The 19308-nt window shown below is 40.3% G+C and overlaps 2 protein-coding genes across 2 annotated transcripts; both read left to right on the top strand.

Annotated features, from left to right (window-relative positions):
* Positions 1–1126: 1126 nt before the first annotated feature.
* Positions 1127–7767, top strand: LOC132859029 (zinc finger protein 497-like). Its single transcript, XM_060889592.1, has 9 exons — positions 1127–1284; positions 2667–2869; positions 2985–3077; positions 3211–3306; positions 4712–4822; positions 4923–5043; positions 5173–5704; positions 5803–5831; positions 6365–7767. Exons 1-9 carry the CDS (start codon positions 1278–1280, stop codon positions 7597–7599), a joined length of 2427 nt encoding a protein of 808 aa, XP_060745575.1. The 5' UTR covers positions 1127–1277; the 3' UTR covers positions 7600–7767.
* Positions 7768–8341: 574 nt separating this feature from the next.
* On the top strand, positions 8342–18707 carry LOC132859130 (zinc finger protein 37-like). The gene is made up of 9 exons (XM_060889737.1): positions 8342–8435; positions 9669–9868; positions 10843–10935; positions 11122–11217; positions 12155–12265; positions 15489–15609; positions 15943–16465; positions 16576–16625; positions 17543–18707. The coding sequence occupies exons 1-9, from the start codon at positions 8432–8434 to the stop codon at positions 18583–18585; spliced, it is 2241 nt and encodes a 746-aa protein (XP_060745720.1). The 5' UTR covers positions 8342–8431; the 3' UTR covers positions 18586–18707.
* Positions 18708–19308: the final 601 nt, after the last annotated feature.

The raw sequence follows: 19308 nt of genomic DNA, 5'->3' as shown, positions 1-19308 counted from the left end.
AGGCATTTCAAAATATTAGAAGTGAATTATGTACATATATTTTCACATATATTTTATATAGTTTATACTTTTATTTATCTACCTCCTTTTGGTTTTATTTTTATCTTTAATTCCATTCCTTTTTATGTGTGAATACCAGACAGACATAAAAAGCATTTCACTGCATGTCGTACTCTGTATATATGTGTATGTGACAAATAAAATTTGACTTGATTGGAAATTGATTTGAATGTCCTTATTGTTCTCAAACCATTAACATGGGTGCTAGGCACTTGGCAGAAGCTCTTATACAAAGAGATAGGGGAAAGTAGTGGCTCAGTGGTTAAGGTGTTGGAAAGTTGGAAGTTTGATCCCTTGGCCACCACAAGATGCCACTTCTGGGCCCTTGAGCAAGGGCCCTTAACCCTCAAATGATCAGCTATATAAATGAGATAAATGTAAGTCACTCTGGATATAAGGGTGTCTGCTAAATGCCGGTTGTGGTAGCCTAGTGGTTAATGCATTGGACTACTGATGTACTTTTGTGTAATGTCTCGTGTAACAGATATATACGGTTAAAATGACAATAAAAGCTTCTTGACTTGACTCGATCGGAAGGTCATGAGTTCGAATCCTACTCCTTGGCCCTCGAGTCAAGACCCTTAAACCCTCAATTGCTCTGCTGTATAAAAGAGATAAATGTAAGTCGCTCTGTATATAAGGGTGTCTTGCTAAATACCATAAATATAATATATAAACACTATAAAAGTAAACTAATTAACCACTGAGCTACCAATTCCTTTATTTCTTTCAGTAAATAAACTTGTAGGACAAAATTTTCTTATTAAACAAAATAATAATATAGTGTTTTTTGTTTTTTTACTAAACAATTAAGTGTCAAGAGTTGAAGCAAACTGTGTAAATCTCACCAGCTTCATTTACATATCTAGCATATAATTTAGTCTCAGGTACAAAAAAATAAATCAATAAAACACTTTATTGAGGATTTTGAGGCCTCGTCTCAAAAGACTTTGCAGCACTCCACCTTCCCCGGAGTCTGCATTCGCCATGTTGTCTTGTGGCTACGTCCGAAACCACACCCTAGTCACTATATAGTGCGCTGCTTCTCAGGCCGCCATTTTGTAGTCCAATCACAAATTCGTTAGGAAGTGCGCTACTTGGTGCCCCAGGGCGCATGCGCAGTAGGTATCATCTGTTGGCCGTACAACAATCTACTGCAACGACTCCTAGTAAAACAAGCCGTTGTAGCAGAAACTCAGCGGTGGTTCTTCAGCATCATGATGGGTATTATGAGTTATTACGTTCTTAGAAAGCTGTATACGTGTCTGCAGTGTAAACAGGACGTTTTTAAATCCGGTTCTGCGTCGGTCGGACACTTGACTTGACTTGACGGTTAGTTAGCTATAGCAATTAAGCTAACTGTGTAATGCATCGAAGCGGTTTGGTCATTAGGCTCGTTTTTCCCCCCGATGTGTTCATACCAAACGACTGCAGATATCAGCTCGGGTTTTTATATTATAAGAAATCTTTTAGAAGAAAAAGCGTTAACGAGCTACAGACGGTTTTGGGCACTAAATCTGATCCGTTGCCTGTAAATAACGGACAAAACGAACAGAGCGCGAGCCGAGGAGCTTCTCAATCTGTCGCTGCTAAAATCACTTTATCGGTCGGTTCTTTTCGGCGGTGAAACCTAAAAGTAGTGTCCCTTGTAACGAAGGCGAACTTGGTTTGAGACAGGGCCTACTTACTACTTTAAACATTGTGCTCTCGGCTTGTTTTAATACTATATAAACATTGCGTTAACTTTTCTATTAGTCTAACGTGTTATATGATTTATTACGTAATTATAACGTATAAAAAATCTTATATTATATAAAAATGTGTTAATTGTTACCGACGTTTTCTGTTCTCACCCGTTTTCTGTCAAATTCTTCCTTCGGGTTCGGACTGTTTTGTCATACTCGATTATGATTGGCTCATAGAGTTGGTTCTCCTCGCCAGCGTGAGTGTTTTAGCGAATCGTAGCGCAGGAAGATGAGTTTGCAGAATACGGGTAGGAAATAAAATGTAACGCTGTCGGTTGGTTACGCGCATGCGCACTTGGTGTCTGCTAGCACGGCAACCGCAGTCCTCTTTCAGCAGAAAGTTCACCTAAATTATTAATGCACATTATGGGTGAATCTATGTTTTTGCTTCACTCAAATGTATTTGTGTTATTAACATTTGAGTTTTGTACCTCATTTTTTGTACTTTTTACGTTTAACCTGTTACATCTTCCATCCAGTATCCCGCCGACCCGTGTTGTCCAATCAGCGAGCTGCTCCTCAATACGAACTAGTGATTTATCCAATTATAGATAAGTAGGCGGGATTTCATTGGAATATGCATACACGTGCAATAACGCGGTTTTAGGTCCATCCAGGCAGCGCATGCGCATCATAATCTCTAGTTAATTTAGACGGATATTTAGTTGAAGTTTTTGTTGACAGACATTGAGGAAGCCACAAAAACAGCATGGTGATGTCTGTGGCCCTGTGATCTGTCTGAGAGCTAGTTTGTAGGGGCAATAACATTCCTTTACAATTATACCTGTATATGTATATACTATTACTGTGTATATATATATATATATATTATGTTTATATATTGTTTTGTGCTCTTCTTAGGTTCTGTCCCACCGATTTCCTCACTGCGCTTACTGGTTCCACCTTTACGGTTAATGTCTGCCTTTATGTGGAAAATTGCCCAACAGCAACATCTGGAACATTATGGAAAACTAGAAGAATTTGTCTCCTTAGTCACAAGGCTCGTCCCAGAGGTGTTAACCAGCAGACAGAAGGCCACGCTGGTAATGGGGCTCAGAGCAAAGGTGAGCAGAGAAACGGAGACCACGAGCGCATAGATTATTGCGCAGAAAGGTGACAGAGATCAGGTGTGGTGTTTGAGAAGAGACGGATATTATAACGTGTTGTTTTTCCCCTCAGATGATTCTTGAGATGTGCCGAGGTGAACTACCGGCAGACCTTGAGACCGTGAAGTCACATATCAAGAGAATTCAATCTTCTCATTCGTCAAAGGTAAGCATGTTTTAAAAAAGTGTGCGGTAAGATGTTTTAGTTGTAGTTTAACTTATGTGATGACTGAGTAATGTTGATAGACATTATTGCCTTTGTTCGACTCCTCTTAATAAAAGGCTTTTTGTGTACTCAGGGAATTGATACAGAGGCAGACATCTTGCAGGCAAACCTTCTAACTCTTGTACTGGGTCTGCTGGAAGATCCTGCCAAAAAGGAGTACTTCTTTCAGGTCAGAGCATGTCACATTATCACACTTGATTATTCACAGTTAAACAGTTAAAGTAATACTGTCCATGGGAGAAAGAAAGAAAACACATTTACATAACATTTCACATACTCTGTTAGAAGCCATAAGCAAGATATATTTATAAGAAGAGTTAAAATATGGTGAGCCTGAATTATTTGACATCATAGCCTAAGCTGAATGATTTTTGTAATGAGTTACAAAATCTTGTCTCTGGTCATTTATACAAAGTAACCTAGATAATATTTGGTACGTTTTGTTCTGTCCGATAAAGAGGAAGGAGCAAGACATAGCACTATTTATTTTCAGTGGGTCTCTTCTTGGATTATTGAATTCTCTGGCTACTAATTACTTCCTTCCCTGTTTGTTGTGTGTGTGTGTGTGTGTGTATATATATATATATATATATATATATATATATATATATATATATATATATATATATATATATATATATATATATATATATAAAACAAATAAACTTTTGAACAGAGTTTTAGACTCATGGTATCTTAAGGCTGTAACCTAGTGAACCAGAGTTAATGTATTTAAAGATAGAGACTTACGCACTTTTGTACGTTGCTCTGGATAAGGGCGTCTGCCAAATGCTGTAAATGTATTATTAAAAGATAAGATGAGTAGTAGTACATAACAGATTGCCGGTAGCTTGCTGCTGATGTTTGAGCCGTGTGGTCTTGCTTCTCTCTGCTATTAAGCATTGGAGGAATTAGAGGGCCATAAATGATCTAATTGTGTGTTAATTTGGAAATTGCTAAATCAGTATCTAATGTTTGAATTGCTTTTTTGAAACATGAATGTATCTGTGTATTTTTCCTCTTTACTTCCACTTTGAGGGATCTGTTTTAAGACTCGTAACTGTTAACTATTTGCAGCTCTTACTCTCTTTCTCTCTATTTGCAGCTCTTACTCTTATTACTGTTAATTGTTACTTCTATTCTCATACAAGAACCACAGGGTTGACCTTTGTGTTGAAATTGACTTGTAAATCATATGCCAAAGCTGGGAACTGCCACATGGTACATTGCAGGTTTCACTGGGTTCTGGAAAGTGAGTGCATCAGTAGCAGTGAGTGGTGTGTCTGCACACTCCATGTCTAGGCAGAATGTAGTACAAGGGTCAATTCAGTGACACTTTATATACATATTCACTTGCTCACAATCACTTGAAACTAAAAAGCTCCAATGTTCTGATGCACACCACCGCTCCGCAGACTTAGTGTAGTTATTCACCATAAGAGATGTCCACAATGACCGAATTTCAGTATAGAAACTTATTCACTCTGACCCTGAGTCTACCATCCACTTTGTGTAGGTACACAGTTTTAGAAAGACTGACGTCATTGTACTGTATTATATCATGTGTTTTCTAGGAGGTGTTCCCACATGAGTATGGTCCAGAATTTGATCAAGCACTGCAAGTCCTGGTTGGCCATTTTCTTTCTAGACTGGAACAGCTGCTTCCAGTACCCAGTTTTAAACAGGTATAACCATGTTCACAACCTTCCCTGTAGGTTTGTGCAATACGCCACATTACTGTCATGCTTCAAATGTGTGAAACCTACATTATTTTTCCCCCCCCAGACTTCATCGTGGCTCAGTGCCTGTCCCTGGGAGTGGAATGAGTACCTGGAGTCTGTGTGCAGGACAGAGAGTTTATCACCCTTGATGCAAATTGGCATTTGTGGGACTTTGGAGGATAATGGTAAGATTTACTATGTCTATTATAATTATCCTGAATATGAATTATTCATCTGTCATGCTTTAGTAATAAATTCTTATGTGTATACTGTATATAGCACATCATTAATGCTCTTTGTGTTTACCACTTTAGCACTCCCATCGATTGTGGAGGACAGAATCCTCTCCTCATTGTCCCTAACCGACATGGTGATAACTACCCAAACCCAGCCTTCCTCCCAGGGGCCTCAGGATGTGGACAGGGAGAGTGGCCCAGAAGATGGTGTCCAGGATGAAGATGTCAGTTCAGGTCTTGATGGAGCTGTAGCTGTAGAATACATAGCCAATGATGGTGCAATGGAGGAAGATTCTGAGAGGCAGACCTTTGAGAGAGAGATCAAGGAGGCTATTAAACATTTGGAAAAGGAGAGCGATTTGTCAGCGGAGGTGGCTGGGAGTCTTCAGAGCACAGGGGAGCCAGCAGTTGACTCAGAATTGAAGACTACTGATGAAACAGCAGGTGAAATAACTGAAGCAGAACCTGCAGAAGGAGATATTGTAGCTGAACAGCAGACTGTGATTCCCAGAGTTGCGCACACAAAGATCACTCAACCACTGGAGGTTTCACACACTGCAGCAAACAGAGGGAGTGATGAGGATGGAACTGAACAATGTGATCCGCAGCAGTAAGTCACTGAAACTCTAAACCTCTCTTATAGTAATTTTATTAAACATATCATTTTTATCATCATCAATATTGAGTCCAATGTTTGTCTTTTTGCAGGATTCTTTTGAACGAAGCCACTCCAGGAGGTGGGTGCTATAATGTACTTTTTGAGGCTTTTTATATTTTTTGAACGCAAACATTCCATTAACTTTAGCTTTAATGCTAATGTTGGTTAAACATTAAGTAAAGTGCATAAATTGTAGGGATTTTCTTGTAGTTAAATATAGAACAGAAATCTTAGCAAATCAAATTAAAATAGTGAAAGAAATATATTTAAAGGCCGTGCTAGAAGACAATCTCCTATAATAGCAGAATAATGTCTAACTGACAACCTTTTATGCTTGTGTTCTGGGTCAGGCTACATTACACCACCTGATTGTTAGTTATTTTCCCATATTAACATACACTGTCATCTTTTATTCCTTGTGTAATCACTAATCTGGGCTTCCGCTAAGCCTAAAAATGAAATTACCTACTGTACCTAAAGTCTTAACTACTGGAATATAATTGATTAATCTTTTGGCTATACATTAGACCCCACACTGAGAATGTATGTATATGTGCCGATTTTATTTGTGTTTTGTACGTTTTGTTTTGAGACCTGCCTTGTGTTTTTCAGAAGTAGCTGCTGAAGCACCAGGATCAGAGCAGTCTCCCAGCAATCCATTGGCAGCTGATGCCCCAAAGATAGCTATTAAGAGTTCTTACGTCGTTGGCAGGCTTTTACACAAGTGTCTAAAATGTGGCAAGCGTTTTGCTTTTCGTTCCGAGCTCCATAAACACCAGGAGAGTCACCGACTTGCAGCATCCATCAAGTGCTGTGAATGTGGGCAGATTTTCAGAGATACGAAACTCCTGGCTCTGCACCGGCAGAGAGGCTGTCGTATGAGGACGTACAAATGCATCAAGTGTGGGGCAGCCTTCCGGTCTCTGTCAAACTGGTACAAACACCAGCAGGCCCACAAAGTGGTGTGCACACACAAATGCCCGGAGTGTGGGAAGGTGTTTCAGAGTCTTACAGGTTTAGTGGCTCACAGACGAGAGCACATGGGTCCTGCAGTAAACGGTGTTTACACCTGTGACAAGTGCGACATGACTTTTGGCTCATATCGAGGCAGGGTGCTGCACCAGAGGGTCCATACAGATAAATCCAAGCAGCCTTCTCGAAAGGAACGTGAACCGGGAAAGTGCCGCTTCTGCGATGAGTCGTTTGTCCTGCTCAGCGATTTGAGAGTCCATCTGAAAACTCACCCCGAGTACAGACCACATCAGTGCGACCAGTGTGGGAAGTGCTTCGCGCTGCACCACAGTCTGCTTGCACATCTCTCAAACCACACAGGAGACAAGCCATACCTCTGTACGCAGTGCGGCAAGCGCTTCTTCAGCAAGGTCCAGCTGAAATCGCACATGAGATGTCACTCAGGTGAGCGGCCACACATGTGCCCTCACTGCGGGAAATGTTTCTCACTGCTGGGCAACCTGAACATACACGTACGGATCCATACTGGCGAGAAGCCCTACTTGTGCCGTCATTGCGGAAAAGGCTTTATCTCTGCCGGAGAGCTGCAGGTGCATGAGCGTAGTCACACTGGTGAGAAGCCCTACTGCTGCAGCATTTGTGATAAAAGATTTGTGGTGTCGAGCCACCTGACGGCTCACAAGCGCGTCCACACAGGGGAGCGCCCATACTCCTGCACTCAGTGTAGCAAGACCTTCATACGGCGATATGACTGGAATAAACACATGTATACTCACTCAGGAGTGAAGCCCTTCCCCTGTACTATCTGCCAAAAGAGCTACACACGTCGCACACACTTGAACAGACACATGCAGAGCCACGGCGCAGGCCATTAGTAACATCAGTCTGAATGACCGGAAAAGATGTTGGTTGATGTACGAAAGTACATAATTTGAATAAGGACATTCCAGTGCAAAATTTCAGAAGCACATTGCTTATATGTTTTGTTTGACCAAATGCAGATATAATTAATCAATAAATGTTGGCATTCTAGTTTATCAAAATACTGTGTATGTGTGTATGAATATGGTTTGAATGATGATGCTATAAATATCATGACTCTGAGATAGAAACGTATAGATTTTTCCCTATTTTTCAACCATTTCCATTTGTTTTGCCAGACATGATGATTTTTTTTTAATTGACAGTTTATACAATTTAAGTTTTAAATTTGCAGTAAACTCACACACACACACACACACACACACACACACTCTCTCTCTCTCTCTCTCAAAAAAGCTTTTATTTGCTTTTATTGGCATAGGTTTAACGCCGGATGTTCTTCCTGATGCAACCCTTCAATTTTGCAATGAGGTAATACTTCAGTGACTCATGAAGTGATTGAATTAATCAGCAAATATTATCAGTAGAATAAAGACATGACGAGGCGGTGGAATATAGATATGTTGAGGCAGTAGAATAAATACATGAAGAGGCAATAAAATGTAGATATGTTGAGGCAGTACAATAAAGACATGTTGCAGTAATGTTCACACCAACACAGATTGGGTTCATCTCCAGCCCAGTAGATGGCGCTAATCTATAGTTAAACTAGTTTTATTGTAACATTCAGTCAGGGGAAGCAAAAAAGGGAAACACAGCAGGCGTAGTTGTGTTTCTGCAGTGATTAAAGTTTTCAGACAGCAGCTATACACTGACAACAACAGCATGGGTATGCACTAAAACACCTTACACGGTTTAGTTAATCGTATGTTACAGTACATTATGCTCTTTTGCTTGCTCTTGCTGTATAGCGTCAGTTTAGCTTTAGCACAACAACAACGGAGAAGTTTGGTTAGCATGTAGGGACATTATAAACACAATATTCTTTAGACTGCCTGCTAGTTTTGGATGTTTCTCCCTTGTTTGTGAGTTTAGTGCAGCTTATTTTAGCGAGATAAACTACCAACACACGGGCATTTCATGACAGCTCAGATTGGCTGTGCAGGTTTGGGGATTTTAATATTTCCTGTAAGAAGAGCAATTGTGTGATGAGAAAATTTAGAGCTGCCATTTTGTTAAACCTGTACCTGTTTGTTAAACAACAACACAACCTTAGGTTAGTCAAAGATGGTTTGTTGGTCTTTTCTGGGTTCAGGATGATCTATGTGGCGTTGGGGTGGTCTATGTGGCGTTGGGGTGGTCTATGTGGCTTTGGGGTGGTCTATGTGGCTTTGGGGTGGTCTATGTGGCGTTGGGGTGGTCTAGATGGCGTTGGGGTGGTCTATGTGGCGTTGGGGTGGTCTAGGTGGCGTTGGGGTGGTCTAGGTGGCGTTGGGGTGGTCTAGGTGGCGTTGGGATGGTCTAGTTGGCGTTGGGATGGTCTAGGTGGCGTTGGGGTGGTCTAGGTGGCGTTGGGGTGGTCTAGGTGGCGTTGGGGTGGTCTAGGTGGCGTTGGGGTGGTCTAGGTGGCGTTGGGATGGTCTAGGTGGCGTTGGGGTGGTCTAGGTGGCGTTGGGGTGGTCTAGGTGGCGTTGGGGTGGTCTAGGTGGCGTTGGGGTGGTCTAGGTGGCGTTGGGGTGGTCTAGGTGGCGTTGGGGTGGTCTAGGTGGCGTTGGGATGGTCTAGGTGGTGTTGGGGTGGTCTATATGGCGTTGGCTTTGTGAAATTGCTTGGCCAATTTGCCTCCCAGGATGACGGATGATGGTCAACTTGACTATCTAGAACCAGTCAGACCAACAAAGCTGACTGTCTAGAACCAGCATGTAAATGTTTAAAGTCTTCAGTTAAACAACTAAACAGTTAAAATGCCAGCCACCTGACCCAGCTCACTGGCCTAGCAGGGTAGTCATACATTTAGTATCCTGATTATTACATTCTGGCTTAGCAATACCCATCACAAACCACTATCTTTTCTGTGTTTTATGATGAACTTTGAAGTTTGCAGTGTAAATGCATGTTGCAGGCTCTCTCCCTCTGTGCTCTGTGCGGATGCTGGTGCCTCCACTGCGTCTCATGTCCGCCTTCATGTGGCGAGTTGTCCAGCAGCAGAACCTGGAGTATTTTGACAAGCTTGAAGAGTACATCCTCTGTATAACAAGATTGGTCCCTGATATTCTGAGCGAAAGACAGAGGAGTGTGCTTATTATGGGACTACGAGCAAAGGTGGGATACATGAGGTGCTTCTCATATCTATAATTGATGCCTTCTTGGTTTCTCTATATTACCTTTTTCAGCCTGTAACTTGGAAATTGTTACAAAATCAAAGGATGTAACAGTTCCTAAAATGCAGAAGAATTAAGGAGAGACATGATCTTTGTTGGAGAAGCAGTTTGTTATTCCAAAGCAGAAGTATTTTATTGTTGTAGCACCTGACAAACTACTATAAATGTTATATCAATAATAATTAGAAAAAAAACCCAAAATGCTACAATGCAAATAAAATAAAAAGGACCAAGAAAATTAACATGCCTTGTATTAAAAAGAAAAATATAAACAGAGAAGTCATTTGGTAAAATATTATTATATATATAATATTAATATATAAGCATGTGATGAAATGTGCAATATTGTATTAAGCATGTAATAATTGTTCTTGTAAATGCAGATCTGTCTGTCTGTCTATCTATCTATCTATCTATCTATCTATCTATCTATCTATCTATCTATCTATCTATCTATCTATTTGTCTGTCTATCTATCTATCTATCTATCTCTCTCTCTCTCTCTCTCTCTCTCTCTCTCTCTCTCTCTCTCTCTCTCTCTCTCTCTCTCTCTCTCTCTCTCTCTCTCTCTCTCTCTCTCTCTCTCTACCCCCAACCAAATAACTAACACCGCTCATCATTAAGTCAGTTCTCTTTAGTCAGTTTAACATAACACTTCAGCAAACAAGAACGTCTCATTCAGTACATATGTGTCTTTCTCGAATCCTTAACCTCCTTGGTTCCTTTGCTAACATCTTTTCTCTGCTTCATCGGAGGGCGGAACTAAGAATAAAGGAAGGAAAACATGGAGGCATTGTAAAGAATTGAGAAGTAGCAATGATAACACTCTAAAATGAATTGTTGGTCTGTCATCATTCCATATGTTACTGGGCTACAATATATCTTTTTTTTTTTTTCCGCCCTTTCTCCACACAGATGATTCTTGAAATGTGCAAAGATGAGATCCCGACTGACCTAAAGAGTGTCAGGATGCGTCTTCACACTGCTGAGTCATTCAATATGTCTAAGGTGAGGATGATCAGTGAAAATGCTGCTTCTTATCCATAATGAGAGATGATGTACTTTTTCACTAGACTGCTTTTCTCTGCCATTTGTAATACTCCAAGTCTAGTGTTTTTGTACTATGGTACATTTGGTATATAAGTGTCAAAACAAATTAACACACAGATAATTTATTTCCTCCATTTTTCCTAGAGCACTGGTTCAGAGGTTGAAGTGTTACAGGGCAGATTGTTAAAGCTGGTCATAAGCCTTCTTGAGGACCCAGTTAAAAAGGAACATTTCTTTCAGGTAAGACTTTTGTATTAAAGAGGAGAATTATAGAGGAAGTAAAACATAACACCTTGTTATTCAGCTATACTCTGAAACCAGTTTATGGTTCAGAAGAAAAAACTATAAACTTTACAGCTAATAGCACAAAGTGTTCATGATTAATTGACACATTGTAAAAACCAGTACCAAACAAGCCGGTTTTTTCTTTTCTTTCTTCTTCCTTCTATACCAAACAGGGAAGAAATGTTCTGCCGATGTATGGCGGAAAGTAAAAATCTTTCACTTCATGCCGTAGAAATAGAGTTATGCTACAGTGTGACACAGCATTCAGCATTTATTTATTTAGTTATTTATTTATTTTTGCTGAAGTCAAGTGTAGTTTGTCTCCAGTGTAAATTAATGAAAATGTCTGACATTCATAACTGAAAAAATCACATCACAATGGAATACTGATCACAACTATTCGCCGATTTCGGAAACAAATGCTTGTTTTGTTCTTTCAAACGAACAGAAAAATTGAATAGTTTTCCTCTGGTTTTCTTTTCAAGCCATGTATCTCTTTACATTGGTGGTTATCATGTCTGTGACTCAAAACAAAGATTCTACTTTGTCATGTTAACTGTACTAATTGTACTTAAATTTATAAACTCATAAACACGTTCGCCTAAACGTGTGTTTGCTTGTGTTTTAGCTAGCAAATTCAACAAATATCTGATATACATTAATTAGTTATCTTCAGCTAAGCGTATCATAATATATCAGTAATTTATAGCAGTTATTTGTGTGTAATTAACTGAGGACACAATTTAAATACTCCTCGTGAATGACTGTAATCAGACTAGCATTTTATTTGTTTGGAAACAAAAATTCAAACGAACCGATACTAGATAATGACTGCAAATTCATTTTGAATGTTAGAGACCAATATGCTATGTCCTATGCTATGTTTCTCCAGGAGGTTTTCCCACATGAGTACGGTCCTGAATTTGACAAAGCACTGCAGGTTCTAGTTGGCCATTTTCTCTCCAGACTGGAACAGCTGCTGCCAGTTCCCAGCTTCAAACAGGTATTCTGGGAGAACTCTTAAGTAAAGTGTAGATTTTTGTTGCTTGGGTGAGTTCTGTTCCTTTTCTGGTAAAATAAGCTCACTGTACTGCACCATTCTGTCTCAGACATCTCCATATATATAAGAAATCTCATTTTATTTACATGATTTGCCACTTTTGAGGACTACAGACCTTCTGAACAGAACTGTTTGTTAGTTGGTTACCCACCAGAAGGGAAAAAGAACTTTTAACTTTCCTACGTTTTTTTTATTTTAAATGGACAGATTTCAGCATATTGAGCCTTTCATTCTTACTTTTTATCCCTTCTCTTTTTGATAGCCTACAGTTATTTTATAGCTGTGTTTGATAAACTGGCTCTTACGTCATTCTTGTGGAAAGTATTTCTGCGTCATTTAGGTCAATTTTCTTAAAATTCAGTTAATTTAGTTTTCCAGAATTCAGCCTCAGTGACTGATGGGTTTTCCCCAAATCACCGGGCCTTTTTACACCTGTTCACAATTTTCTCTGATCCGACAGCTATCTGATTTGTTAAAACTGTTCCATTTACATTAGGCCACATAAATGCGTCTTGGCGAATCGGATATTAATCCGATCTTTCTACTCCCGCCCAAAATGCAAATGTATGTTACCTCATTTCCGGGGTAATTGAAATGGAACACGCTTTGGTGTATGATGTTTTCAGCATGCAATCAAAAAGAAAACGGAAAAACTTGTTACGACAGTTATGCTACATAAAACAGCATTTACTGTTTGCTGCATTTTCGCTGGCAGCAGCAGTGCATTTTAAGACCCAACGAGACACCTGGGTGAAAGATCATCTGCGAGTGACGTACTTCCGTTTGGGAAGAGTATAGCGCTGAAGTATGTGGCTTGAACAACCACATTTATTTACACCTGTCCAGTTTCATCTGAAATGCGTCCCAGACCACCTCCTGAAGTGGTTTGAACGGTCAGATTTATATCCGTCTTGAAACCGTTGCATGCGTACGCACAAAACGGGGCTGGAAACGTGCGTACACCAGTTCACACGCAAAGGTTGTGATCTATAAAAAACAAACTTGACGGGAAAATGTGCGCACCTTTAAGCTAAATTTGAGCTGTGCATACGCACATTCTGGAGACAAAGGGAATTGGCGACACAGATGGTGAGGTCGTGAACTGAAGTTAGATTGTAGAAAATACATGTGAGAAGAACGATTATAAGAATGAATGACATTTAATTTTCACTCCATTTCATACGTTATATCCACATTATCATGAAGATTAAATCCAACAGTGTTATTTGTGCCGATTGTTTTAGGCTATATACATCTAGTAAAATCCATCGTAATTCAAAATGTATTAAAAATAAAATAATAATAATATAATCAGCACTACTCCGTCCAGGGTGTATCCTGCCTTGATGCCCAATGACGCCTGAGGATGGGCACAGGCTCCCCGTGACCCGAGTAGTTCGGATAAGTGGTAGAAGATGAATGAATGAATGAATAATCAGCGCTGCCTTACAGTCACATTGTCCACAACGGGAGCGCAGGAGGAGATGGCGCGACTACATGTGATACAGAATAGCATGAAATACCCTTTTATTAGAGAACTGCAGAGCACAGTGTAAAAACGAAATATTTTCCTTAATGTACATATATCATAAAATGCAAATATATCAAAAGTCTGCAAATACAGTCATGAAGCACAATCGCTACTCATCATCGGTACTAACTATTACGGTGTTCATTACAAAACCGTCATGAAGAAGCATGTGTTCACTATAACATTTTCGCCCACATATTAATTCTGTGATTTTGTCAAGGTGTTAACGATCAGTCTAATTGCTAGAAACATATAAATCCTCCGGTGACCCGGGTATGTAATGCTTCATGATGGCACTGCTGGCACTGTTGGAGGATTACGCCAATGGCAGAATAAGGAGAGAACGAGTTTTCAGGGACCATGATGATTTCCTGGCCCATTATGATGACTGGCTAATAAGCCGATTTAGACTCCCTAGAGCTGTGCTCTTAGATCTGTGTGTTGAATTGGGTCCAGTATTAGAGAGGGCAACACGCCGGAACCATGCCATCCCAGTCCTCACCACTCTGGGGTTCTTGGCAACCGGCTGTTTCCAGCGGGAATTAGCAGACAGGTAAAAAAAAACCTGTAAGTAATCTATACAAAAACTATAAGTAATCCTCAACTTTGTGTCTAAGACCTTTTTGTATATGAAATAATTCTGTTGTAATCTACCATCTCACCCTATAGGTCTGGTATGTCACAGCCGTCCCTGAGTGCCATAATATCTGTCGTTTTGAATGGTATACTTAATATGGGTAGTCGATACTTCAGGTTCCCATACACTGTGCGAGAACAGGCCGAAATTAAAATGCAATTTGCTGCAATGTCTGGTTTCCCAAATGTAATCAGCGCAATTGACTGCGCTCATGTTGCTATAAGGGCACCATCTGAAAATGAATTTGCTTATGTTAATAGAAAGCATGTGCATTCTATTAATGTGCAAATCATATGTGACTCCAACATGACCCTCACAAACATTGTGGCACGCTGGCCTGGTTCAACACATGATTCCTTTATCTTGACACATAGCAGTGTAGGGAACAGACTAAATGCAGGCGCAGTACATGATGGCTGGCTTCTTGGTGAGTTTAACAATATTAAAAAGTAGAAACTAACAATTTTGTTTTTAATATAATTATAACCTGCAGGCGACAGTGGCTACCCCTGAGACGCTGGCTCCTCAACCCATTTATAACTCGCAGAGCGCAGAGGAAACTCATTATAACGAGGTCCACATCTCGTGCCCGCGCAGTGATTTGCATTGACTATTTATGGTTAAAAATGGGTGTGTACAGGGCGGGATTTGTGGCTGGTTCACATACGCACATCTGTGGGTGATCTGTGATTTATAAAGGGAACATTGCTTAGAGGTGTGCGTACACACGGTTTTATAAAAATTTTTTGGCGTACGCCATTTTTGGCTTTTGGGCGTACGTAAACTTTTAGTAGGGATCCTACGCACAGTTTTATAAATGAGACCCCTGATCTTTTTACAATCGGATGGCTTTCTGATCACAGAAAACGCATGAAGTGACCAGGTGTAAAAAGCCCCACCATGAAATTTATTCTGATTGATTTGACTTTTGTGAAAGAAAATGTGATTCTTGAGAATATTTCTGATTTTTTTTTGTTTGTTTGTTTGTTTGTTTTCAGGCTGCCCAGTGGCTAGATACTGAATCAACAGGGTGGGAGGATTTAATACAGATGAGCTGTGATCCCACCCTCCTGCTTCCCCTGCTACAAAGTGACTATCATGGAAACTTGGATAGAAATGGTAAGGCACTTTTGAAATCTGGGGCAAGGCTACACAGGGAAAAATATCAAACTAGCAAGTGTAACTAGTCATACATATTGTTTGTGATTCTCTTCTGAAGGTGTGTAGTGTGTACTATCAAGTTGTTGCTTCTTGGTCTGCACTGTCCAGTTCTAATAAGATACAACTGGAAACAAAAGAACTAAATTATGTACTATTCAGTGTGAAAAACAGTTTGATAAATGCTGTTGGAAACTAGCTTTGTTGGAAGAATTCTTAGTGTTAAGTACAATTAAAGTTTGGTGTTCTGTAATGAACGTAATATATTTTCTGCTTGACACCTTTTACTGTCAGGACTCCCATCTGTCGTGGAGGAAAGAATCATCTCATCTTTGTCTCTTGCTTCTTTGACCGAGGAGGACGTCTCAAGCGAGAGCAAGGCAGATGATCGATCTGAACCATCCGGCAGCATGGACTGTGCCTCACAGACAGACCAGGATGTGATTCAGGACAGTAAGATAGATGTTTCAGGCAACGTCGTTGTCACTTCAGAACAAGCCGTGTGTCATACCGAGACTGCTTGTGAAGACCTGGAATTACTTTCAAACAACACACAAGAAGAATGGGATTTAAATGAGAATGGTGTTGATGAAAACAGAGAGGAGATGAAGAAATCCTCTCAGACAGTAAGTGAGGATGACGCAACAGCAGAGGTTGAAAGCTCTGAGCCAAATGCAGTGATCACTGGATCTGAGGGAAACGGTGGACAGATGCTTAAAGTGATTGTTCCAAAGCATCTGTTACCTGCAATTAAACAGATCAGCCTGCCGTCTGTTTTACTCTCACGCTGTCCAAGCAGTGAACCAGTTCCACTTAAGTGAGTGCATCTAAAGCTTTGCGTTTCTGTACAGAGTATGACCATTATTCTGACACGTTTTTTTGTCAAACGTGAATAAATAACCTGTTCTGTGCCACGTTCCTTGGCAGAGTTGTTCCTCCTTCAGACGCCTCGTCCTCCCTGAATTCAAGTGTTTCAGGTATGTACCATGCAGCATAGATGGAGTTACAGGTGATAGAAATTTTGTGACCTCTTACAGAACTGGGCAAAGGGTAAACTTGCTTACTTGTAGATCAGTTATAATGTATGCATCTGTTAACCTCCGTCAGTAAGTTTAAAATATGTCAACTTGTTGTATATCCTGATTGTCATGACTTTCTGTAGACTCAGGTGTGGTTTCTGCTTGCTCGGAATAAAAACCTGTGCCCACACCGGCCCGTTGCAGGATATGACCGGACACCTCTTAGGAATAAATGTATTTTATAAGTATTAGTTTTTGGGAAACTTCAGGTATAGACAAACCATAATTTTATGTAAAAATATGAGGTAGTAATGTATAGTGAGTTCACTAGCTGGTTAATGGCATTAATCCAGACTACAGTTAGATGGCTTTGTGTTATTTATTTTAATTAGTTTCATTAGTACATGTGCATTAAGTTTCAACATGCACACAAAAAGTCAGTAAGTAGTAGAGTTTTTTTCTTCTTTTTTTACTGGTTGATTAGTTCACTTGTCTGTTTGGTAACTATGATTTAAAAAACCCACAACAATATAAGGGACAAAACACAAGAAAGACACTTTGAGCTTTACAGCTATAAACAGTTTTACTGAAGAAAACATGAAAGCATTTTACAATTAAAAAAAAATAAAATAAATATATATATATATATATATTATTTTAATTAATCATTTTTAATTAGATGTGTATTAGCATATTCCACTAGGCTTCAGTTTTAAGCGTGTTTAGAGTAAAGAGCTTTTTGTCTGTGGTATTCTCATACATACACTCCAGATATATAACGGAGAGCATGTTGGGAAAAACAAAATGGTACATGTGTTAAAATGTTCATTAACGGTTTTACCATGACTGTTTCCCCCCTTTACCGTCTCCTTTAGAAAATACCAGAAAGTTGCAGCGGAGGCAGCCAAGAGCACAGCATACTAGTACAGGCAGCTACAAATGTGTGCCCTGTAAAATGAGCTTTAAAACACATTTCCAGGCTTCTGTGCACCAGCGTAAAAGGCACAGGAAGTTAATTTATTCCTGCCCCAACTGTGAAAAGAGTTTTGAGTCTATGAAGGCTTGGACGAGACACCGAACAGAACACAAAGAAGAAAAGCCCCAGCGGTGCACTGACTGTGGGGAAGAATGTGTGAGTCTGCAGGCTCTAGTGGCCCATTCCAAAACCCATAACCATGTGGTGAGCGAGAGCATGCAGACTTCTGAGAAAGCGGCACCTCCTCCAAAACCAGCACCAGGAGAGTGTAAATTTTGCGGGGAGACGTTTTCTCCGATAGAGCTTAGAACCCACTTAAAAACTCATCCAGAGTTCCGACCTCACCAGTGTGACCACTGCGGGAGGTGTTTTGCCAACCTGAGCAACTTGTTAGCTCACATTTCCAACCACACAGGAGAAAAGCCTCACGTCTGCTTAAACTGCGGCAAGAAGTTCTTCAGCAAGTCGCAGCTAAAGTCCCACATGAAGTCTCATTCGAAAGAGCGACCATACTGCTGCTCTTACTGCGGGAAATGCTTCCACACTGCTGGGAACCTTAACATCCACACCAGGATACACACCGGAGAGAAACCCTACACCTGCATTGAGTGCGGGAAAGCCTTCTGCTCGGCTGGCCGTCTGCAGGTTCACCGCCGATGCCACACTGGAGAGAAACCTTATCAATGCGATGTGTGCGGAAGAGGATTCATCGTGTCCAGTCATCGCACCATACACATGAGGTCACATACTGGGGTGCGACCTTTCACGTGTGAAATCTGCGGCAAAACCTTTTCAAGGAGGAACTGCTGGAGCGAACATATGTACAGTCACACAGACTTAAAACCGTTTCCTTGCCCCGTTTGCTCGAAGAGCTTTATACGGCGTAGCCATTTGAAGAGACACATGCAGAGTCATAGTGGTGACCAAAGCAAAGCTGTTTAGAATGATCACTCTATAAAAGTCTACAAACTGCTGTATAATTGATAGCTATGGAGACTGTTAGCTTTCGGATTAACATGAAAGTACTACTTTATAGCAATAAATCTATTTCTTCTTTAGAATAACCTTGCCTCACACCTTTGCTACTTTGTGTAGAATAAAGTAGTGGTGTTCGACTGCATCGGGCTCTTCTAAGTGATGCAGGTTTCAGCGGTTTGTCTCCAATCGCGTGTCTGTTGTAGCAGATTTTCATCATTCTATCACACAGTGAACTTGCATTTTACACCCTGTTACAGAATGTAGCAAGATTTGAATGTTACAGTCTCATAGGGTGTGAGGGAACGATCCTAAGACTGCTGAAATTGCAGTGGAGTGGAATTCACTGTTCCTTCACTGCTCATAGAGTGACATCAAAACAACATATTTGCTCACAAAAGCTTCTATGCTTTGCATTAGGTCAATCAGCATGTACACGTAATTGTCTCTTAAATCTAAATCATCACTCAATCACACTTAGCAACAAAGTATGAACACGAGGCATCCATCTTTTCCCCCTATTTTGTATGTTGATTTTTCTGAGGTCAAAAAATGACATTTGCGACCTACAGGTTACAATTTATGAGACAATCATTCAGCATTAGCCTGCACTCGTTTCGAGGATATAACCGCAAACCCTTCATTCCTTATGTTTGACATCGTTGAGTACTTTAACATAATAAACACCAT

Source organism: Tachysurus vachellii, chromosome 16 (genome assembly GCF_030014155.1).
Source record: "Tachysurus vachellii isolate PV-2020 chromosome 16, HZAU_Pvac_v1, whole genome shotgun sequence".
Taxonomy (NCBI): Eukaryota; Metazoa; Chordata; class Actinopteri; order Siluriformes; family Bagridae; genus Tachysurus; species Tachysurus vachellii.
The sequence above is the reverse complement of the archived record's forward strand: the minus strand, read 5'-3'. Positions and strand labels throughout refer to the sequence as shown.

Bases quoted from the DNA above. Each gene is read 5' to 3' on its own strand.
- LOC132859029 (XM_060889592.1), top strand. The intron at 3,078-3,210 runs GTAAGCATGTTT...TTGTGTACTCAG, and splicing joins AATCTTCTCATTCGTCAAAG to GGAATTGATACAGAGGCAGA. The intron at 5,705-5,802 runs GTAAGTCACTGA...GTCTTTTTGCAG, and splicing joins GAACAATGTGATCCGCAGCA to GATTCTTTTGAACGAAGCCA.
- LOC132859130 (XM_060889737.1), top strand. The intron at 10,936-11,121 runs GTGAGGATGATC...CATTTTTCCTAG, and splicing joins AGTCATTCAATATGTCTAAG to AGCACTGGTTCAGAGGTTGA. The intron at 16,466-16,575 runs GTGAGTGCATCT...GTTCCTTGGCAG, and splicing joins AGTGAACCAGTTCCACTTAA to AGTTGTTCCTCCTTCAGACG.